The 24,415-nt window shown below is 41.6% G+C and overlaps 2 protein-coding genes across 9 annotated transcripts; one reads left to right on the forward strand and one right to left on the reverse strand.

The window, feature by feature from the left end:
* The first annotated feature begins 217 nt into the window (after positions 1 to 217).
* Positions 218 to 8,852, forward strand: LOC124633804 (exocyst complex component 1). 8 transcript variants are annotated; one of them, XM_047169143.1, is made up of 11 exons: positions 288 to 411; positions 633 to 734; positions 4,515 to 5,072; positions 5,214 to 5,495; positions 5,565 to 5,645; positions 5,719 to 5,861; positions 5,925 to 6,123; positions 6,194 to 6,392; positions 6,701 to 7,372; positions 8,234 to 8,345; positions 8,428 to 8,852. In XM_047169143.1, exons 2-11 carry the CDS (start codon positions 666 to 668, stop codon positions 8,678 to 8,680), a joined length of 2,568 nt encoding a protein of 855 aa, XP_047025099.1. In that variant the 5' UTR covers positions 288 to 411; positions 633 to 665; the 3' UTR covers positions 8,681 to 8,852. The 8 variants fall into 8 exon arrangements, with proteins under 8 accessions (XP_047025104.1, XP_047025107.1, XP_047025099.1 ...); XM_047169150.1 differs by having other exon boundaries at positions 7,215 to 7,372; XM_047169144.1 differs by having other exon boundaries at positions 292 to 444.
* Positions 8,853 to 18,717: 9,865 nt separating this feature from the next.
* Positions 18,718 to 22,964, reverse strand: LOC124634028. The gene is made up of 3 exons (XM_047169429.1): positions 22,795 to 22,964; positions 21,366 to 21,520; positions 18,718 to 18,950 (listed from the first exon to the last, which is right to left on the reverse strand). The coding sequence occupies exons 1-3, from the start codon at positions 22,838 to 22,840 to the stop codon at positions 18,894 to 18,896; spliced, it is 258 nt and encodes an 85-aa protein (XP_047025385.1). The 5' UTR covers positions 22,841 to 22,964; the 3' UTR covers positions 18,718 to 18,893.
* Between the last annotated feature and the right edge of the window lie 1,451 nt (positions 22,965 to 24,415).

The following is a 24,415-nucleotide window of genomic DNA, read 5'->3' on the forward strand; positions in this document are numbered from 1 at the left end:
TGTCCCTGTTTTCAAATACACTTATCTGCTTAGAAAGAGTGAGACAGAACTATGTTGCATAGTTTGTTTCATATTTATATAACTATAGATACGTCAATATCAAAACGGCGTCTCCTTATAATTCTAAGCTCGATGATTTGGAGTTACCTATTTGGCACGCGTCGCGTCGTAATGAGTCATGGTTGCTGACAACTGTCATTATTTTTTGCTCACGCTTTCATGTTCCTAACTACTGTCTCCATACTTCATTTAAATAGTTCATGTTCTTGGTAATCAAGTTTTCAAGTATGACAGTTGACACTTTACTGACATTGACAGTGCCTGATCTCAAAGTAGGACGAGCACGGCTCACGGCTGATTAATACAATAATATAATACAACAAAATTAACTTCCTCGGACGGTTTGGTTGAGTGAGCCATCTATTTTCTCGTTTCTGTTTGTTTGTATGTTTCTAAAAATTCAAAGTATAAATCATCTATTTGGTTTGTTTCATTTCGACGTACAAGTATTCAATAAAAGCAATTTTTCCCAATGTTTTGTATTTTCCCAAATACAAACACTTGGTGAGATTGCATTTAATAAATATTTTATTAGTTACATTAACGTCACATAGGCAATTAATTGTGTGTAGAATTTGGTCAGACGCGTCTGGCTGGTATCCGACATGAAGTTCGAGGAGACAGCGCTGCAGCGGGATTGGGAGATCAGTAAGGAGCAATCGTGTGTTGACGTGGTGAGCAAACTACGCCCCCTTACACCGCCGCACAGAGCTTCTATTGTCATTCTTTTATTTCATGCCCCGGTCAGTGGATACGAAACGGGACACTATGAAAAAAAGACTTAGAAAAATTTCACCAAAATCTATCGCCTAATCAAGCCTTCGGGACCCGGTGGGATGTGGGAGTAGAAGGGTGGGGAAACACCATGGTGCACCTCAAGGTCATTCAAGGTCAGTGACCTTGACCTCAAGGTCAATTTTTAATGTAAAATCCCCGATTCTAGTTAGGTCACTGACCTTGTCCTTATGGTCCTTGACCTTGAGGTCAAGGTCAATGACTTGAGGTCAAGGTCCATTTTTATGTATAATCCGCGATTCTAGTAAGGTAACTGACCTTGTCCTCGTGGTCCTTGACCTTGAGGTCAAGGTCAAAATTTTTAAGTAAAATCCGCGATTCTATTAAGGTCACTGACCTTGTCTTCATAGTCCTTGATCTTGAGGTCAAGATCAATGACCTTGAAGTCAAGGTCAAAATTTTTTAAGTAACATCCGCGATTCTAATTATGTCACTGACCTTGTCCTCATAGTCATTGACCTTGAGACAAGGTTGAAATTCCGAAAAGCAAGATCCGTGATTTCCTTGAATAGACAAGGAAGCGTGTGTGTGTGTGTGTGTGTGTGTGTGTCTTCCCCTGTGAAAGCCATACATACGTAAGCGTAGTCGAGTGTTAAAAAAATTGTATATGTCAAAAAAGGGACATGCAATCCAAAGGTTTTCTGTGACGGCTCCGGCGCTGCGGTGCTCCGGCGGTCCCACGCGAGCTTGTCGTCGCAGATGGTTACTACGCTTACCGCCGCAGCTTTGGCTTGCTGGCCGGCTCCGCCGGCCAGCCTCAGCTGCGGCGACAAGCGTAATAACCACCTGCTCCTCAGCTCGCGGGCCGCCTCGCCCCTACGCGCCTACGCGCTTTTGAATTGCTCTCTAGGGTTGGGACAAACTAGACCACGTGGGGTCGGATTTGCAGCGATTCGTTTCTATTTATCCCTTCTAACCTAACCTATCCGAGTCGGGGTGCCCCATGCTCCGAGCTCGCTTCGTTCGCTCTTGTATCCTAAATTTGGGTCAATATTAATGGTTAGTGACCTTGAGGTGACGGTCGTGATTCTGGAGGTCAAGGTCGAATGACCTTGAAAGTCATAGTCAAGCCTACATTGGGAGTTTCTGGAATTCCATTGCATGACACTATCGACTCCCTAACTTGAAGTGCAAAAACACAAACGGTTGGTCGGAGACAAAAATCACCCAGATGCTTTTCGCCATCGTTTTTACGACAAACGGTTGGTCGGAGACAAAAATAACCCAGATGCTTTTCGCCTTATTTTTAGGTGTTCTATACGATAGAATCAAGAAAACAACGATTTGAGCGAAATAAAAAAAAAATGTTTTTTATTTTCTAAGTCCCTGGTGCCTTTATAATGGAATCCCTTCGACATCGTTTAGACGACAAACGGTTGGTCGGAGACAAAAATCACCCAGATGCTTTTCGCCTTATTTTTTGGTGTTCTATACGATAGAATCGAGAAAATAAACAAAATACAAAAAAATAATTTTTTGCAAAAATTTTCTAAGTCTTTTTTCCTCAGTGTCCCGTTACGTACACTCCAACCCATGCCCCTAAGACGACCCACTGACCATATGGACTCTAATGCACAGCTGAGAGTAGAAACATAATGATATTGCTCTAACTTAAGCGTCTTAAAGTATTAAGTAACAGTGAACAAGTATCTTAAAATAATGACAATGTGCGATATTTCCTATTCCTATAAACAGTAATAGAACTTTAAATTAAATAAGTGCAATTACTTCTTCCCAGTGGCTAACATTTGAGCGACAAATTGTCTACAGTTTTCACTGTAAATAACTTTTATCTATAATAAATCTTTTGGAAAGTAAGTGACTGTTCTCTTGGTACGTTAGCAATTCAATCTAAACAATGTGCAAAGTTTCATAAATGTAGTTCAGGTTACTCTTTACATTATTTCCTCCTACTACTACTATACTACATTATTTCCAAGTAAGATAGGCTGTATTTTATTTGGGAACAGTAGATGTCAAGGGCTGCAAATCAATTGAAACTGTGGGAAAACAGCTGTACCCTATTCAATGAGCCCAAAGCCAAAAGGTAGACCATAAAAAAGGGCTCTTTATATGCATATCAAGATTGAAGTAGTGAACATATTTGTTTATACACTGACAACATTTAAAATGAAATTTTAGAACTATCTCTGTAGAACTTTTGTAATCCCTTCAGACTTATTTGAAATCAAATAACATAATTATTAATTTAAATTAATTATGAATGAAACATGGAACACATTTTAATACTATTAAATTGTAGACCATAGATATTGCAAACAGTCATCTGCTGGGTTATACCTGCCATCTTTAAAAGTTTGAGAAACATAGTTTTCTTTGTTTATCTTTTGGCTCACAGCTCATTGAATAGGGTATAGAACAGTTACATAGTTAAATGGTTAAATTCATGAGGGATGAAATTATGTTGAACACTGTAGACCGCAATTATTTATAGTATAGGCACAGATTATATAATAGTTACTACGTAACAGATAAATCACTCCATACCAAAAAGTTGATACCTACTGTTATAAGCACCTACAAGTTCCCCAACTACCTACAAATTCCTAGCTGCGTTATAAAATGAACCTTAAAAGCTCGAGCGCTTGATTGTTATTCCAATGCGATAGCGCACAGTTCAGTAACCGCAACCGTGACGTGGCCGTGCTTAGGGTTGCTTCTTACAATTTATTAATATTTAAGTAGGAAAACAAAGTTACGCTTATTTTAAGATAGCCTTTTTTAAAACTGAGTTTTGAAATAAAAAGTAATATCAAGAAATTTTTCTTTGGTTAACTATTGTATTGCCTACTAAAATGGAGTATGGATACATATTACTAAATATTACCTAATACGTAAGCATAGGTAAGTACTTAAGTAAAGCTTTCGTCAAAATCAAAGGCGGTTTCCAACTATTTTTCGAGCACAAGTGCCATACCCCATATGGTACAACTCTGTCAAAGACAATGACACGTTTTCTTCTTGAAAGATGTTGACTCCTTTTATATATTTTATAATTAGGTCATTCTCTCCTTTGTCTTTACGTTGACGTAACTCTTCTCGTAGGTTATACATTTTTCTTCATACAAACATACTTTTATACATTTATCCGCACGAGAAAATCTCCATTCGTTTGTATGCCGCTAGAGTGAGAGAGACGGAAGATCGGTCCACTCACTCGAACGCTATGCCAGCCTCCGCTCGTGAGGATTCCGCGTGACAAGTTTCACGGAATGACTGGCAGCGCTCGAGATGAGACGGGAGATCGGTCCGTCTCTCTCTCGTTATACCTGCGATCGCGCTCGTGAGGTTTTGGTGTGACACAAGTTTTTGAACATGTCACCCGACTAAAACGATTTTAAAGATGTTATCACGTCAAAAAATAGAATTAATAAGTTCATACATATAAAATGTTTCTAAATCTTCAATAGTCGCATATAAACCAACACAACTCAAAATAATCCATCAGTTTGTTAGGTAGCTTAAAAAACCTAATAAAAACCAACAGCATAACATGCCACGAAATAAAAATAATAATATTGGAACGCGCGCGAACAAGTACGTCGAGTGACAGAGGCCTGGTATAGGTACTTTCTAACAAAGTACAGGAAGTAATTTTTTCAAGACAGGAGAGTACAATATAGCTTCTGATGTTTTAGGCGGACGATGACGCAACACCATCGGATGCGGCTCTGGGCGCGCTGCTGGAGGACGCGGAGCCGAGCGACGCCGACGCCGAGCGGCGCGTGCGGCGCCTCGGCAGCCGCCTGGCGCGCCTCGACGCGCTCAACGTGGCCGGCATGCTGGCCGCCGCCACCGAGAGCGGCGGCGCCGGGGCCGCGCTAGCCGAGCGCCTGGGCGACGGCCTGGGCGCGGGCGCGGCGCTGGCGGCGCGGCTGCGGCGCTACGACGCGCTGGCCCGCGCCGCGCCCGCCGCCCCCCACGCGCGCTCCGACGCCGCGCGCGCCGACACCAACGCGCGCCGCCTGCTGGCCGAACTGGCGGCGCTGTTCGCGTGGCTGGACGCGGCGCCGCTGCGCGAGCTGGACGCGCTGGCCGAGGTGTCGCTGGCGGCGCCCGAGGGCCGCGCGCGCGCGCTGGCGGCGGCCGAGGCGCTGCGGGCGGCGCTGCGGGCCGAGGCCGCAGCGCCCGCCGCGCTGCGCCGCCTGGCCGCCGTGCGCGAGCGCCTGCGCCGCCTAGCACGCGCCAAGGACCAGGTAACCTGGCGCCCGTAGCCCGTTGCTTGTCATCCGGGAACTATGGGAGTGTCGTTTACCAAATCGCTTGCGATGCCCATCTATAATGGAAGCAAACCTCGTATAGCAATGTAACGAGGAAGTCACGTCCGGTGTGTGCAGCTGGCGGCGGCGCTGGCGCGGCACCTGAACAACGCGCTCATCCACCTCGGCAACGAGGCGGGCGAGGCGCGCGCGTCCCGCCACCACGCCGAGCTGCTGCCCTACGCGCCCTTCATGCGCTGGCTCAAGGACATGGACGACAAGGCGTTCGAGGGGCTGGCGCGCGTGTACACCGGCACGTGGGCGCGGCGGCACGAGCGCGAGCTGCGCGCCGCCTGCGATGCCGCCCGCGCCGCGCTGGCGCAGGCGCCGCCCGACCGCGCCGACGAGCCGCTCGACGCCGTGAGTAGCCGCCGAGCTGTGCCCGCACCGCCCGCCACCGCCCGCTTTCACCGGCGCCTCTGTCCGCAGGTGCTGAGTCTGGTGGAGAGCATGTGCAACGCGGAACAAGATTTTTGTACGCAATTCTTTTTCTTGGACATAGACGTCAAGGTAATATCATTCGCTCGCATCCATTAGCGTCTCGCTAGATGGGTCGCGGCTGCTGACTCCGTGCGGTGTGCAGGGCGAGGCGGGCGAGGCGGAGGCGGAGCGCGGGGAGGCGCGGCGCGCGGGCGCGGAGACGCGGCGCTTCATGTGCGAGCTGTTCCCCGCGCTCGAGAGCGAGCTGGTGGCGCTGGTAGCGCACGTGGAGCGGCACGACCCCTAGTGAGTGTGCGAGCGAGCGGCGCCTGCGCCCCGGCGCGGGCTCTGTAGCGCGTGTGTCCGCAGCGGCGCGATGCGGGCGCTGGCGTGCGTGGGGCGGCGCGTGCTGGGCGCGGCGGAGGGAGGCGCGGGGGGCGGTGCGGGCGCGGGGGGCGAGGCGCGCTGGGCGCGGGCGGCGCTGGCGGGCGTGGCCGTGGCGGCCAAGCGCGGCGCCGACCGCTGCGTGGCCGACCGACTCGCCGCACTGCCGGACGCCGTCAAGCAGGTCCGACCCATGCGCCGGGGGAGGCTCCGCACGGCGGACGCAGTACTGACCGCGCCGGTGTGCTCCTCAGGCCGCTAAGAAGCCCAAGTGCGGCCTGCTGAGCTTCCTGCAGGAGCTGGAGGAGCTGAGCGGCGCGTGCGAGCGCATCTTCGTGTCGAGCGGGCGGCGCGCCGACCTGGACCGCTGGTACGTGTCGCTGGCCAGCGCCATGCTGCAGGCCGTGCAGCACGCCGAGCACCCGCGCACCCCGCGAGCCGTGCTGCACATGGGTGAGTACCGCCACACACACACACACCCGCGCACCCCACGAGCCGTGCTGCACATGAGTGAGTACCGCCACACACACACACACACACACCCGCGCACCCCGCGAGCCGTGCTGCACATGGGTGAGTGCCGCCACACACACACACACACACACCCGCGCACCCCGCGAGCCGTGCTGCACATGGGTGAGTGCCGCCACACACACACACACACACACCCGCGCACCCCGCGAGCCGTGCTGCACATGGGTAAGTGCCGCCACACACACACACACACACGCACACACAGACACACACACTGCGTGTTACAGAGAACTACCACCGGCTGCACGTGGTGCTGTCGGCGCTGCGCGTGCCGGCGCTGGAGGCGCTGCGGCGCGAGTGCCGCCACACACACACACACACACACACGCACACACAGACACACACACTGCGTGTTACAGAGAACTACCACCGGCTGCACGTGGTGCTGTCGGCGCTGCGCGTGCCGGCGCTGGAGGCGCTGCGGCGCGAGTGCCGCCACACACACACACACACACACGCACACACAGACACACACACTGCGTGTTACAGAGAACTACCACCGGCTGCACGCGGTGCTGTCGGCGCTGCGCGTGCCGGCGCTGGAGGCGCTGCGGCGCGAGTGCCGCCACACACACACACACACGCACACACAGACACACACACTGCGTGTTACAGAGAACTACCACCGGCTGCACGCGGTGCTGTCGGCGCTGCGCGTGCCGGCGCTGGAGGCGCTGCGGCGCGAGTGCCGCCACACACACACACACACGCACACACAGACACACACACTGCGTGTTACAGAGAACTACCACCGGCTGCACGCGGTGCTGTCGGCGCTGCGCGTGCCGGCGCTGGAGGCGCTGCGGCGCGAGTGTCGCACTCGCTACTCGGACGCGCTGCGGGCGTACGTCACGCAGTACTTCGGCCGCCCGCTAGAGAAACTCACGCAGTTCTTCGAGGTCAGTGTGCGCCACCTGTTTCACATCCTGATACTTAGGGGTCGTCTCCACGGTGCAACTAGCTTGCGCATGTTGAGGGCTCAGCGACTCGCGCATGTACCAAAGCAAAATAGCCACCCGCGTGCTCTTGTCACTTGCGCGTGTTAACTAGCTCCAGCTACATGCACCGTGTAGACGCACCCTTACCGCACCCAGATAAAAGTAACCTATGTACTATCTTAAAAACTATGGCTTTGTGAGCTTAAGAACTCGTAAAAACCTTTTTGATTTCCCTCTCCAGGGGCTTGATTCTGCTTATTTGCAATCTGCATTTTACTACTAATATAAGACCAATCGGATTCCAATAAAATTCCATTGGTTTGCCATTTTGGTCTATCTGTTAGGTAGTCTGCTCTACAATCGCATTGCATTTTTTATTGCAGACAAAATGATTTTTCGAAAACCTATATTACAAAGTGGTTTAATAGATTCTGCTAATTGTTTTCGTCAACCAGTTAGGTTTTGCGAATTTAACGTTACACGTTGTAATTACCTAAAGATTAAAGTAGCCCAAGAGGTGGCGACACTTAGTGGCAAAGAACATCCATTTGGGAAGTTTGAATATTACAAAAATAAACTTTGCATCTAGTAGTGAAATTCAAGCCTGGTAGTGAAATTGGAAGAAACAAACTTCAATCATAATTTCAGAACCTTGCTGTGTGTTAGTGTTCTCTTCCTATACCTAAGTATTGAATGACATCGTTCGGAACTTGATTTCATCGAATTAGATTTCTGACAATTTCAGCTTTAGAAGGCAAAAGGACCTTTCAAAGAGTGTTGTGAGAGTGGAGCTCGAGCTGGTAGTGTGTGTGTGTGTGGCAGGGCGTGTCGGAGGCGGTGGCGCAGGGCGTCCGCGAGGACGAGGTGTGCTACCGCGCCGCCTTCAGCAAGCACGAGCTGCGGCGCGTGCTCGCCATGTACCCCGCGCACGAGGGTAAGTGCCACGACGTGCGTCTCGCCGGCCCGGCGCCCGGCCCCGGCCCCGGCGCGGCGCACTCACGGCCCGCGTGTTGCAGTGCGCAAGTCGCTGCACCGGCTGTACCGCACCGTGGAGAAGCACCTGAGCGAGGAGGGCGGGCTGCTGCAGGTGGTGTGGCGCGCCATGCAGGAGGAGTTCATCGCGCAGCACGTGGCGCTGCAGGCGCGCATCGCCGCCTGCTACCCCGCCGCCGGCCTGGCGCTGCCGCTCACCACGCAGCACATCCTCGACGCCTTCTCCGACATCGCGCGCGAGCACTGAGCCGCACAACACACTACCCCAGTACTTAGCCCTATTTATTGCGACCCTGTTTGTTTACATTGTATTTGGCTGCAGACAATTTTCACCCGTGCGCGATAATGCCAAAGAGGATATTCCTCACGTTTGTTCTTGTATCTATAGGCAATTGTATACCTAAGTATTATAAATGCATAATAAAATATTTTATATTTGCTAACGTTATTCTGCTGTTGAAAATTCTCGACTTGTTATGCCGTCACGTCGTTATAAACACGGGTATCAGTACAGTACCTACAGAGCAATAATTATGATAATTTTGGTTAGCTTGCTATAATAAGGTATATGTATATAGGTAGATACTTACACTAGCTTGAAGTGATCGTGAAGTTGTCTCAACTCATACACTCTTGAAGCGCGACAGCGTTCGTTAAGCATCACGAGCGTCACATATTCCAGTTTACGACCAGGAGCTCGCATTGCTTAACAATATACAGTAGACCGTGCTCCCTCGCATACTCCTCACACACAACCAAACAGCTTCCTAAGCGTGGCTATTGATGTACTGATCAACACCATATCGTCTGCATAGCTAATGCTATCTAATGCCGCTCAGAAAATTCACCACGCCATTTGACCCGATTCCTACAATATGTATTAAAATTACACCGTAAACTTTTTAAGTGTTGTAAACTTTTATTTTATTAATGTATAAGGGAAGTTGCGGTTATTTCGAAAAAAAACAATGTTCATTATTTTTTACTATGATGAATAGGTAGTTTGATATTTTATTGAGCCATGAGAATATCTAGCCTGTATTAGCCTTTCGGGACCGACGAGAAAATTATTACATACCTATTGTATATAGGTAGGTATAGACAAAATAAAATAAACTTTCACATATCTATCATCCTCCGAGCCTTTTTTCCCAATCATGTTGGGGTCGGCTTCCAGTCTAACCGGATTCAGCTGAGTACCAGTGCTTTACAAGAAGCGACTGGCTATCTGACCTTCTCAATCCAGTTACCCGGGCAACCCGATACCCCTTGGTTAGACTGGTGTCAGACTTACTGGCTTCTAACTACCCGTAACGACTGCCAATGATGTTCAATGACAGCCGGTACCTACAGTTTAACGTGCCATCCGAAACAAAGCTACTGGTGTCTAAGTTATACTTAGAAAGTTCATACAAACTTAGAAAAGTTGCATTGGTACTCTGTACGTTACCCAGGCCAGATGTTGTCGAAAATGGTCATTTGAATCTTACAGATAATTAGTTGTGCGGCTTCTGTAATTGTTGCGCACATTTTTAAATTTGTTGCGCTTATAGTTTTTTAAACACATAAAATTTTTACTAATTCCTAGGAAGTCATGTACTAAATTTGATAAGAATCCGCTTAACCATTTCAAAGATCTAGCAAAACCAAAAACGTTACCCCAGCAAAATCTCGAATAACTTAGCAACCGAAGAAAGGACAAAAACAAAATATGCCACAACATTTACTTTATCTAAACAACTAATTTTATAGTTAATATTTATTTAAATATTCCCATTAGAAAGAAAAAGGTCTGGCTGGCGTAACGTTACGCCAGCAGGAAATGTTTTCCTAACTAATATTATAAATGTGAAAGTAACTCTGTCTGTCTGTCTGTCTGTCTGTCTTTTCGTCACGCCTAAACTACTGAACCGATTTGTGTGAAATTTGGTACAGACATAGTTTGGAACTTGATAAAGGACATAGGATAGTTTTTATTTCAAAAAAAATATATAAAAATAAAAAATACAATTTATTCCGGACATATAGCGCCATCTATTGGTCAAACCAAAAATATGCCGGAAGTCACTATATCATGCGAACGAAGTCGCGGGCAAAAGCTAGTTGTGAAATAAATAAAAAACTAAGCGCAACAAAGGACAATGCCTAAAAACGTCCCCACCCACCAACAGACTTGAAAGTAGTGTCATTGAATGCGCCTCATTTAATATACCATTTCTTATTATGGAGACACATTCCAAAAGTATGGGGTTTAGGAACTATAAGACAATTTAGTATCCTTAATAATCAATTAACTTCAAGTTTGTTAACCAATTACTCAGAGTTGGGTGGACCGATTTTGATGTTTTTATATTTATTTTAAAGAATCTATCTCAAAGTTAGTCTAATTTAATTTTCATCGAGATCTTTTAAGCAGTTTTTGAGTTATCATCGGGTAAAATAAGGCTTGTGTTTAAACACCACCCAAAAAAGTACCTATTCTACTACCAAAAAAATTCTAAACGGTTACCAAAATGGATAAATGGTCACCAAATAACGTTTCCAAAAATATTATTAGGTAAAACCATTTTTTCGTATTATTGACTACTAAAAAAATATATGGACGCCTTTAAAATGGGAACTATATTTTTTGTCACCAAAATTTATATTTGTCATCAAGTTGTATCACCTAATAAATAGATCTATCGCCACGAAATATTTTCGTTCTCAGATAAACAAAGAGTGTTCCCAGGTATGAATTAGCAAATTATTGTTAATATAATGTGTAAAATATGAGATGGATTACCAATAAAATTGTAGTGCATTACATGAATATAAACTTCGTTCTTATAATAATAGTTTTATTACTTAAATAATAGCTTGGTGCTCAAAATGGTAGATCTGTCACCAAATAAATCGATTAATCGATCCCTGACTGCGACTCCTTTTTATTTGTTATTTTGTCACCAATACAGTAGTTACATTTTATTTCGTTCAGTTATTAAAATAATGTATTCGTTACCAATGTAATACATCAGTTTATAATTTTAATAAAAATATGTTCAAAGGGAAGAGGAAGGGAAGGGAGACAAATTGGCGCGCTTTCGGGCCTCAACGAATGGGTTGTAGGTTGGTTGTAGAGGTACGATCATACGATGCGGGGCGCGGGCAGTGAGATTTTTAACAATAAATATTGATTATTTTGACTTTGATTTATTGTTTTATTTACTATTCAGCTAGAAATTTAATTTAAATATATTTATACTACCTGTGGAAACTAAAGCCCTTGGGGGGAGGCACATGGCCAGTTAAGTAGTAGACTCTTTTGGTTGAAATGATGATGACGACCACCCTACATTTTTAGACCTTCATGAAATTTTCTAGTGATATAATATATGATTTATTGGTGATCTCTTTAAATTAGTTTGCTTAAATACTATTAGGACAAACCTATTATAATACATACAAAATCATTTATTTGGTACTTGACCCCATATCTCCATGATTTTCGGTAATTTATTGTGGAAATGATTTTATATTGTTTGGTGACTACATTTGGTGACAAATCTACTATTTTGAGGGCAAACCCTATTATTTAACAAACACAAAATGAATTAAATTGGTGACAGCTTAAATCATACCCCTTTAAAATACACTTTAGACCAAATATTATATATTGTCACTACTTAGATGTTACCAATTATGTAATACCATGACTCCTAATTTGGTCATTTTTGTTAGACTAAAAAAGCTAACGATCGCTAGAATATTTCCCAAATACCAATTAATATACTGGGGTTCCCAAACGTACGTCGCTTATTTATTGTTATATGAATTTGTGTGTAACTCAGTAGTAAAATGTAAGCACGCAACATGCAGCAAGCATGGCTTCTGTCACGGCTCCGGCACTGCGGGGCTCCGGCGGTCCCATGCGAGCTTATCGTCGCAGATGGTTTTCACGCTCACCACCGCAGCTTCGGCTTGCTGGCCGGCTCTGCCGGCCAGCCTCAGCCGCGGCGGCGAGCCTCAAAAACTACCTGCGCCTCAGCTCGCAGGCCGCCTCGCCCCTCTGCGCCTACGCGGTTTTGAATTGCACTCTAGGGGTAGGGCAGACAAGACTACGTGGAGTCGGTTTTGCAGCGATTCGTTTTCGTCACTAACTTTGATTTTGGTAGTAATATTAATCTTTTAGTTGGATAGAATTTGGTGACCATTAATCCATTTTGGGAACCAAAAATAATATTTGTGCGAGATTTGCGATTTTTCTGATGTTATTTTATTTTTTTTGGATCATAATATTATATACTTTAGTGCCCTTTTAATAAAGTCAATTTATTTTTTTTGGAGTTGTTTATTTTATTTGGTGCCTCAGCTTAGAGTCTTAAAAATATTTTTGGTGATCGCCTAAATTATACCCGTAAAATAATCCGTTTTAAGAGACAGTGTAGTACTTCGTAAGGACACCTTAACCACCTCCAACAGAGTTCAACTAAGTGTCATTGGATGCGCCTTATTTGATAGATCATTTCTTATTATGGAGACATATTCCAAAAATATGGGGTTTAGGAACTATAAGACAATTTAGTATCCTTAGTAATCAATTAACTTTAAGTTTGTTAACCAATTACTCGGAGTTGCGTGGACCGATTTTGAAATCTATTTTTTGTATGTAGAGAAACTATCTCAAAGCTAGTCCGATTTTATTTTCATCAAGATCTTTGAAGCAGTTTTTGAGTCATCAGTTAAAATAATCGGTTTGAAGAGGCAATGTAGGGTGTCGTAAGGACACCTTCACCACCACCAACAGACTTGAGACTAGTGTCACCGGAAGCGCCTCCTTTGATAGATAATGATTATCAAAACGATTTACTCCAAATGTATGGGGTTTTGGAAATATACGACATTTTATTATCCTTAATAATCGAAACCCTTCGGGTTTTTCACCGACTACCTACCTAGATTTGATTAGGGGAGATGTTCCTAAAACGGGTACCCCTCCTAAAACGGGTAGGCCTTGCCATTCGAATATTATAGATCTTAGTGTGAACCTGTGAGTGTAGAGTGGCGCGCTAGCCGATCACGGTCAGTCGGCTCGCGCACCTGGAGCGAGCGTGTTCGAGGTAAGACGTAAAAAAAGTTTTTTGCTGAACTTATTAAAAAAAATCTAATAATTCTAGTGCAAACTACTCAAATGTGGTGTAAGATACGATTTTCGTAGTTTTGTATTATCATTTTGCATATTATATAATTGTAAATAATTAGTGGTCTCCTTGTTTACTATTTTATGGTTAAGGTAGTTGAAATTTAAAACGTGCTTTTGGGCAAAACGGGTAGGGGCATAACGGGTGACTACCTGATTTGCCCTGGAATCATTTATGTTATGTATTTCGCTGACCAGTGCCGTTATTTATCTGACTCAAATGTAAAAAATACCTAATTTGTTTTTTTAATTGGGTGAATAAATATAAAAGAAAAACTTCAAATGCTTCGTGGGATGTGGAATTTATGAAACTGGGCCGCAACCTCTTGACGAAGCTATAAGTCCACCTCATACTCCAACACCATAGTAGGCCAGTATATTGAAGAACTTTCAACACCATGCAAGACTATAACGGCAGAAACACAAATTCTTAAGGATTTTATAACACCATGCAAGACTCCATCACAAACTACAATCCTTCTTCAACCTGAGGATCATCATGTAACACCAATAAAATAAGGGGCACTTCCTCAATTGATCCCACTGAAAGCTAATCGAAGACAAAGAAAGCCACAGAGAGCTGAAGAAGAACAGTAACAGCGTGAAAAAGAAATTTAAATATTTTTTCTTTGATTTTTAACAAAATTATCTATTGGTAGCATTATAATTTCAAATGTAACATTTAATGACGTAAAAGAGTAATCTAGACTGATCAAAATAAGACAACTGTTTAACATAATTAAGGAGACTAATTAATAATAAAGATTTCCTGGATAATAGGAGGCTAAGATATTTTTAAAAATGTTTTTTAATTCATTTATCACATATATTCATTCATTACCTGCTTTGCCCAAAGGCGTTACCCGTTTTAGGACCCCCACTAGGGCAAAGCGGGTATTTCGAGGGGGTTTATTTTTTTTAATTTTTTCCAGAATATTGAAGAAGATTACTAAGACTGTCTTATGTTTTCCAAAGTTTATTATATAAACAACCCTATGAGTACAAATACAAGTCGCATGTAATGTTCTTGGTTATTTTATTTAACATCTTTCGTTAGCTTACCCGTTTTAGGAACATCTCCCCTAGACAATGCTGATTTTTTTTACATAACGAAAGATTACTTCAAGGATGGTGTTATACAACTTGAATCGAGAACTGACCAGCAGTTTTTGAGTTTGTTTCTTTGAATTTTGATTTCTTTAATCTTTCTGTTAAACTCGACCGGTATAAAATAAACTTGTTGGCCTGCAGATTGATGACAAAAAATTATCAGATGCGTCTTATTGTTATATAATTGTCATTTTACGCGTAATATGGAATTTTATTTTCGAAATGCTTCGGCATAAAACTCAACTGACAGAAACGCAGTCATTGTTAGTTTTTTAAAGTTATAATATTTTTTACTATTTGTTTACCACTTGCCCATCCTTTATCCAATTATATTGGAGTTAGCTTCCAGCCCAACAGGATGTCAAAGTAAAAAACGTTTATTGACACTAGGCTAGTTTTTAGTACTTTTTCACGTCAAACAATACAAAAGGACAGCACCCCCAAAACGCCCCCCTTTCACCACTTCCTAGTGTTATGGCTGCCACCTAATATCAATGTTTTAAGAGGGTAAATGTCAGTTGGGTAGCTTAACTTGGGCCGCTTAACCATTCAGCTATTCCTTAACCATGTTTCTTTTTTAGGTGTAACGTTAAATAATTATATAATGTCAATATTTATGATTTTTATTTAAGAGAAAAGATCCGTTTTTTTTTTTGGATTTATAGATTTCTGAGTTCATATAAAATATGAGTTTGTTTTAAAATATTTTATTTATTTATTTCAATAAGTAAGTTTTGGTCGTAACTAAACTATACTATTTACTATTAACTAAGTATTAAACTGGGTTAGGTTTACCACAGTTTTTCCCGCATGCTCAAAAATTATTAGTCAGTTCTGGATGAAACTTTAATGGGACACACTTGAGGTAGCTCCTGGCCAACAAAAAATGATAATCAGAATCGGCTTAGTCTTGAGTAATTGCTTTATACACCTACTAACCTAACCTAACGTTACGTTAATTGTGGATACTAAAATGTCGAATATATCTTAAACCCCAAACATTTGGAGTATATCGTCATAGTAAAAAAATATCTATCAGATAAAGCGCTTCTGATGACACTAGGTTCAACTCTGTTGGAGTCAGTAAAGGTCCATACACAATCAATAAACCAATTATCATTCTAACCGGTGATAACTCAAAAGTTGCTAAAAAGATCCCGATGAAAATTATATCGGACTAATGTTGAGACACGTTCTTTGCATTAAAACAAAAATAATCAAAATCGGTCCACGCATCTCCGAGTAATTGGTTAACAAACTTGAAGTTAATTGATTATTAAGGATACTAAAATGTCATGTATTTCCAAAACCCCATACATTTGGAGTAAATCGTTTTGATAATCATGATCTATCGAAGGATGCGCTTTCGATGACACTAGTTTCAAGTCTGTTGGTGGGTGGGGACAGGGTCCATACAAAATCCGGCATTGTCCTTTAAAAATGTGCGCAACAATTACAGAAGCCGCACAACTAATTATCTATAAGATTCAAATGACCATTTTCGACAACATCTGGGGCCCGATTCTCCTAATTTTACTTAAGCGTCATACGATTCACGTTCGACTCGATTCGACTGATATCCAATCCCGACTCGATTACGATTGAAGCGTATGTGGCATTCCCCTATTTTTTCTTTGAAATAAACGTTTTTATCCTTTTCTGTCATTCAATAATGAATAATTTTGTCTGCAAATGATTTACGGTTGCAAAATGATTGTACAGCAAACTACCGTATAGACCAAAATCACCAAAATAGCAGACCAATCGCACACCAATCAAATGTCAATCGAATACGATTGGTCTTTTATTAGTAGCAGAATGCCCGATATGGTTAAAACTGCTATTACGATTAGGACATGCAATTTCGGTAAAACAAAAATTACCGGTAAAAATTCGGTAATAAAAATATTTTTACCGGTAAACCGGTAAAACGGAAATTTTTGTAATTTTTTTAAAATGTGATATTATAACAATAAGATTGGGTAGTCTTAAAGCAAAAACTAAATAAATATGCAAAGTATAAGGTGGTAAACGTTTTTTGTGTCGTGGGCCGTAACAAAAAACATGTCAGTACCATCCGTACGCGATGTCGCCGACAAAATGCAAGAAAAACGGCTGCGATGGTACGGACATGTAAAAAGGAGTGACACCTGAGGACATCGGCAGTGTGAATGTGATACTCAATCTCAATATACCCGGTCAAAGGCGCAAAGGCAGGCCGAAACCGTGGTGGTTGAATGTCGTAATGAATGACATGAAAATCTGCGAACTCGAAGAGGAAGATGTCTATTCAGGAGGATAGAGCGAAGTGGAAGAAGGAAGATACGGAAAGCCGACCCCGTCACAAGACGGGATAAACGCTAAGAATTACCGTAAAAAATAAATTTTTCATTGAAGGGAAAGCCCTTTTTTATGGTAAATCATCAAATGACAGACTCTTTCTGTCTAAAGCCCATGTTTTTTAGTAGGTGTTTTATGGACCAGGATAGCGGTAACTCTTTCGAACAATCCCGCGGCCCCGGCAGGCCTTGGCCCTGCTGGGCCCCACTGGGTTTGCTGACATCTCCCTGAGGAGCCTGTGGAACAACGCGCGCTGCTGACACGGGTCTGTTGTCTATGCAGACGGTGGAACGATGAGCCACCCGAACTCACCGCCCACAGACCGACGCCTACGGTGGCCGGGAGTCGTCTCTCGATCCTTGGCGCCCGTGGTGTCTTCCTGGTCCACTACAGCGGCTGGGATGAGAGGTGCTACTCGCAGTCGCTCCGCCGTCTCCTTCTCGAGCATGACTGCTTCGCAGAAGGGGCGACGGCTTCTCATTCCCTCTAGCTCCGGACCATAGCTTAAACCAGGGAAGGACGCGAAAGGTCGCCGCTGCCTATTGCCTCGACGACAACACCGCGGTACCTTTCCCAGGCAGTGCACACCTGGACTGTGTGCTCCACCGTGTCCTCAGAGCTGTCCGCATGGTGGTGAAGTAAAAGCCCTTGCTCAGTAAGGTCATAGAGTAGGTAAAATAAGCAATAAGCATGTGTACCTTGTATGAGCTGACAGCTATGAGGAAAAACAGAATAACCGAATGAATACAATTTGTTTAGATTTTATAAATTAAGATGAGAAAGAAGATTTGTATCTAACCTAGAGATAGTGAAGGACACACAAGTTTACTTTTCTAAAAAACAGCAACTTTAACACTCTTACAATACGTAATGTATGCAACATTACATTATATTCAGGCTACATAACAAAGATTTGACGTTAAATGAACAATTGCTATATTTTATCAGAAAAACGTAAAAACCGGTAAATTACCGGTTTCATATTATTTTTACCGGTAATTTAAAACTCGCAAAAATGGGCGATTTACCGGTAAAAACGAAACCGGTTAACCGGTATTGCATGCCCTAATTACGATCATATTGCGATTCGATTTTGACATTATTAACTTAGGAGAATCGGGCCCCTGGCCTGGGTAACGTACACATTGGTACTTGCCTGACCTGGGATCGAACCCGCGCCCTCATACTTGAGAGGTTGGTCCTTTACCTACTAGGCCACCGAGACTTTCATATATCTATACCTACTAATATGAAAAAGAAAACTACCCGAACACCTCCGAAAAAATTATAAAGCTGAAGAGTCTGTTTGTTTGAACGCGCTAATGTCAGGAACTACTGCTGGTCCGATTTGAAAATTTCTTTCAGTGTTAGATAGCCCATTGGCTACTTTTTATCCCGGTACGGGAAGTAGTTCCCACGGGATGCGGGTGAAACCGCTGGCAGAAGCTAGTAGGCTATATTTTATTCCTCTAGCAAACGGCTAGTGTATGGACACGTTGTATTGGTTATAAAGAGCAACTTGTAATTTGAATGTCACTGTTATCTATCATCAACGTGGACACAACTTGAACATTCCAGAGTACTAAATAATCGAGTAGGAACTGCTAGCTTTTAGCTAACGTTTTGAGTCTGTACAAAAACACTGTATAACATCTTGCACTAGGAATAGAAATAAAACAACAAATAGAACTATAATATTGATTATATTTAACTATCACTTGTCAATGTCATGTTAGTTTTTGTAAATACAAAGCTAGGGCATAAGTTGCCCTAAAAGCTTATATCAGTTATACTGTATTCCATGATTATTTTTACAAAAACTGAACACACTTGATCTGTTCCATTCACAGCAACAATAACTTAATCCAGGGACTTGGGAGGCGAGTAGTTCAGGTAAACCAGTCCAGAAGCCTTGGCCTAGGAAACAAAAACAAATATTATTCACTGTACAGCTGTCGGGTACTTAGCAACTTAACATTTAATGAATATGATCAGACTGAACGGAGCACACAACAAAAATGACTAAACCCTTAGGGCCTTACTACAAAAACTTTAAACCCTGTTTTACCCTTGTCTAATAAAATTTTGGCTGCAAAATGAACCATATGTCAACGTCATAATTTGACATTTTTTTAGACAAGGCATAAACTGACGTTTAAAAGTTTTTGTGGTAAGACGGTTAAAGTGTTTGCTGTGTGCCTATCCGTTCTAATATAGTAATTACTTATATGTTACTTGTGACATTCAGCAGCTAGCTTTACTACTTTAGTCCATTTGGTTTGCTATACAATTGAAGATAACAATTGTGATAAGACTTTTTAATCAACAAGGGAATCTCACTTTGACCTGTATGTTTGTTTGCGTGCTATGTAAGCTATGTTCAGCAACAACATGACAAACATAGAAGTTTCAGTAATATTAACCAACAAAAAACAACTTTAAAAGTATACATTACGACTGCAAGCAAGCAATACCTCCTATCTGACTCTGGGTGGATTCTTGTTACTATTACTTATTTTTACACGCTTTTTATTAGCTTCACCTGTATGTTTGTATGTTTGTAGGTTTGTAACCGACTTCTTTGGGCGCGATTTTGACCCACTTTAAACGGCCAGATTTCGTTCAAACTTTGTAGATTTATTGAGGACCGATGACAATACACTAATTTGATAAAATTATTCCATTTTAACCGACTTCCCAAAAAGGAGGAGGTTACACATACACATCGATTACTCAGAGGTTTATAGACCGATTTACGTGATTCTTTTTTTGTTCGACTCGGAATAGCTGCCAGTTGGTCCCTTAGTCATCAGGTCAGGATCTGATGATGGAAACCCTGAGAAATCGAGGGCAACCTTCAAAAGTTGTAGGCATATATAGGGTAAAAACTTGACACTCAGGTGTACGCCTAAAAGCACTATTCAACTGTGAAGATTTGGAGCTGACCTGATGATGGAGACCAGGGAGGGTCGAGGGAACTCGACAACTGAATATGTAAACTACCTCGTGTTTGGGCTTAAATTATTTGTATTGACAAGACCTTTGCAATAGTGAAGGTTTGGAGCTGACCTGATGATGAAGACCAGAGAAAATCGAGGAAACTCGACAACTGAATATGTAAACTACCTCGTGTTTGGGCTTAAATTATTCGTATTGACAAGACCTATGCAACAGTGAAGGTTTGGAGCTGACCTGATGATGGAGACCAGAGAAAGTCGAGGGAACGCGACAACTGAATATGTAAAATACCTCGTTTGGACTTATATTCTTTGTATTGCTGAGAACTTCCCACTTGTATGGATAGTGACAACTATTCGTATCACTGAAAAGCTTTAAATAAATAACCTTTTTACAAAAAAATTAAACCGACTTCCCAAAACACTAAAAAGCAAAAAAAAAAACTAATTTTAGGTGCATCGGCCTAGAAGTCGGTGGCAAAATTAACTTAGTAACATCCATTAGACACCGACTTCTAGGCTTTTCAATTTGCAAAATATGATTTTTGTTAATTTATATAATTTTCATCTATAGTCGATAAGGTAAGAAAATTAATTAAAATTTTCTAGAATTTTTCTCTACAGTCGATAAGGCAGGACTCGATGTTAATTTTTGTTTCCAATCATTATCTTTAGCCGTTTCCTCTAATATTGACAAATTTTTGTATACTAAAGATAATTTTAATTCTACAAAACAAATAATAGTTTTAAAACAAACTAAAAAGTAGAAAATAAATAATAGTTTAAAAAAACTAAAAAACACGCTTTTTATAGAAAAACGAACTAAAAAATGGAGAATAAATTTTAATGAATTTAAATTACGAAAACAGTGTTAAAAATTTCAATGAATATAAATTAATAATAGTGTGAATACAAAAAAAATATTTAAAAAAAGCGTGGGGTGCTTTTTAAGATATTATCGAAATGAAAATCACTGTACTCATATCTGTCAATAAAAAAACTATTGACACCATGCACCCCACGCTTTTTTATAAATATTTTTTTTTGTATTCACACTATTATTAATTTATATTCATTGAAATTTTTAACACTGTTTTCTTAATTTAAATTCATTAAAATTTATTCTCCATTTTTTAGTTCGTTTTTCTATAAAAAGCGTGTTTTTTAGTTTTTTTAAACTATTATTTATTTAACGGTAACTGTAACTGACATTGTTATGATCAAATCAATAAATTAGTTAATTACTTGCCAGAATTCTGATACAATTCAAAATTAAAATATACATGCATGTTCTATTAGTATCTCAATATATACACAGATAGTTGCAGGCATTAGCAATAGAGAGACATGACAACTCTGAGGGATGGCTACTCACAATAACCAATGTGCCGGCCGTGAAGGCGACGCCGAACAGGAGCGCGAGGTTGTAGCGGCGCTGGTTGGCGTCGTGCTGCGTCTGCCACGAGCCGCGCGGCACCGGCAGCTCGTCCATCGTGGGCGCCTTGAAGTGCTCGTTGTGGTAGCGGCGCACTGCAAACAAACATCATCATTACATACTATATGAATAACAAATACATAGGTACTAAATATTTCTCTGAAAACCATTCCTTAACCAACCTCCCTTCAAAAGGAAAAGGTTCTCATTTAGCCAAAATTTGAAAAGGGTGATAATGGAAACCCTCTGAAGGGCAACTTCCGAAAGTTATAGGCATGCATTGGGAAAAGCTTAGCAATCAGGTGTATGTTTAATAACATTATAATTCAGTGCAGGTTTAAAACCGACATGATGGAGACAAAAGACAGTAAAGGGAACGCTGCAACAGTGTGTATTAACTACCTTGTATTTGGACTTATGATATTCGTATTGAAGAGACCTTTCCACTAATAATTAAGTAATATTGTACACAAAGGCTGTATATTAACATCTGTGCTTGTATACCTAATATAAATGTATGTGTAACAATTGTAGACAAACCAATAAATAAGTAAATATGGTAAAGACACGGAAAAGCTAAAAATAAAATAACTTTAGGTAACATTAGTAACTTTAGGTGCTACAGTCTAGAAGGTGGAAAAATATAAGTTATTAGCTTTCGCCCGCGGATTCACTTGCGTCCCGTAGCCGGATGGTAACAAAAACTATCCTAAAACCTTCTCCCGGGTCTAAGTTACCTCCCCTCTAATTTTAGCCAAATCGGTCAAGCCGTTTTTATGTTATGTCGTGACAACGGAAAGCGGGTTTCATTTTTATTTATAAGATATAAGAAGAAGAAGATTTAATGTGATGAAGGAACCAGCCTACAATATTACTGTACACACACGCATTTATTTATAAAAAACGCTCTTTGTTCTCATAATTATTGGAGTATTGATGATCGCCAACTGTATCACTGTTGGGTTGCAACTATTTTATGTTGTACGTATGATTTTAGATGTCAGCAGAGCTACCTATGTAATTGTTATTGTCGCGTTATAATACTAAATTGGTGCTTCACCGTATATTGAAATTTCTTAGTATTTCTATGTTCAACTTTATCATTTTTAGTACTACTGTTGATACACCCAAACTAAAAACTTGACAAAGTTAGGTTACCTAGTGTTATGTAATTTTTTACACAGATACGAATACATCTTTTTAAAGTCTTGGTTTCTTCTAAGGCATTGTAGCAAAAGTCTAAATATATATTATATGATTAAATGAAAACAAGAACCTATCGTAACCTGTCTTTAATATGCCTTATTTCGTGACTTATCGATCCACTTTTAAGTTAAGAATTCCGACATATAAGAGTGAAATAGCTCACCTGATTGTTGGAATAACCTGGATACAATCGGGCGTGAGACAAGCATGGTTGTAGGTTTTACTATTTACAAGTTTTCAATAAAATGTTTATCACGAAAGTTAATTTAGCAATGAGCTAGACAGTTCCCATACAGCACTTCACAGCAGATGGCAATAATCAGTATCATCAGTATTCGCCGCCAGTGTTCAGTGTTGCCAAATATATTTTCCGCGTCCGTGTCGTCAATTTCCCTAAACTACCGACTTTTTTGAGGTTCTTTCCCCTATAAGGCCCCGAAATAATAGTTATGAAATTACAACACCGTTTTATACTTGTGTTTCATTGGATATTTTCATGTAAAGTATTAATCATTTGAATACACTCAGGATTTGCGGCCAGTTTCAATGATTGATATTCTTTTTCCTGGCGGATGCTTATTTCTCATTTTCTTGTTTTTTTTATTTTTTTAAATTCTTATACAGTAAACCTTCTATTGAAATCTATTCTGAACCTTCATTATTTTAAACACTGATCTTTATTCAAAAACATTTTCAGTTTGGTCTTTATTCTCTTTTCCTGAAAATCGGGGATTTTACTTGAAATTGGCAGCACTGGTATTGATATTCTGTATAGTGTTGCCATATAGTACATTATTATATAGGGGTGTTGCTAACTAGCTTTAATGTCAGTACTGCCAGCTAGCTTAAGTAGCACACTCGTCCAAAAGCAAAATAAAAGTCAAATAATTGGTGTCCCCTATGAAATGCCCCTAAAGACAATGTGTATACATTTACCAATTTACACTCACAAGTATGGACCCGCCTACACAATTTTTCAAAAGTATAACAAATCGTCGAAACTACATCAGTATATTAGCTACATCCCGATAAACATCCATGAAAAGCACTTAAATGAGGAAGGAACGGAGCGTCATTTCTTTATCATGTTATCGTCATATAATTTTGAGGTCGTATAACGAAACGTACTTGTCGTCATCAATAAATGAAAATAGAAAATAAAAATGGAATAAAAGATGAAAAAATTACAGTCAGCGTATTATCCGAATATCCGGAGACATTTTCAAAACAATTTGTCCAGAAATCTGACTTTCTTGAACCAACCCACATTTAATAAAAGACTCGGTGCAATGTTTTTTTTATTACCTAAGCTTTGCATTTTAGCAAAGGCTGTATCGCGTTTTTTAGTCAAGTAATACGTAGGTACAATGCCATCTATCATTTTATTTTTTTTAAAGAAAACGTCTTTTTAACCGACTTCCCAAAAAGGAGGAGGTTCTCAATTCGGCCGGTGTTTTTTTTTTTCTATGTATGTACATCGATTACTCCGAGGTTTATAGACCGATTTACGTGATTCTTTTTTTGTTCGACGCGGAATAGCTGCCAGTTGGTCCCATAGTCATCAGGTCAGGATCTGATGATGGAAACCCTGAGAAATCGAGGGCAACCTTCGAAATTTGTAGGCATACATGGGGTAAAAACTTGACACTCAGGTGTATGCCTGAAAGCACTATTTAACAGTGAAGGTTTGGAGCTGACCTGATGATGGAGACCAAAGAGGGTCGAGGGAACTCGACAACTGAATATGTATGTAAAATACTTTTCACTTATATGGATAGTGACAA

Source organism: Helicoverpa zea, chromosome 10 (genome assembly GCF_022581195.2).
Source record: "Helicoverpa zea isolate HzStark_Cry1AcR chromosome 10, ilHelZeax1.1, whole genome shotgun sequence".
Lineage (NCBI taxonomy): Eukaryota > Metazoa > Arthropoda > Insecta > Lepidoptera > Noctuidae > Helicoverpa > Helicoverpa zea.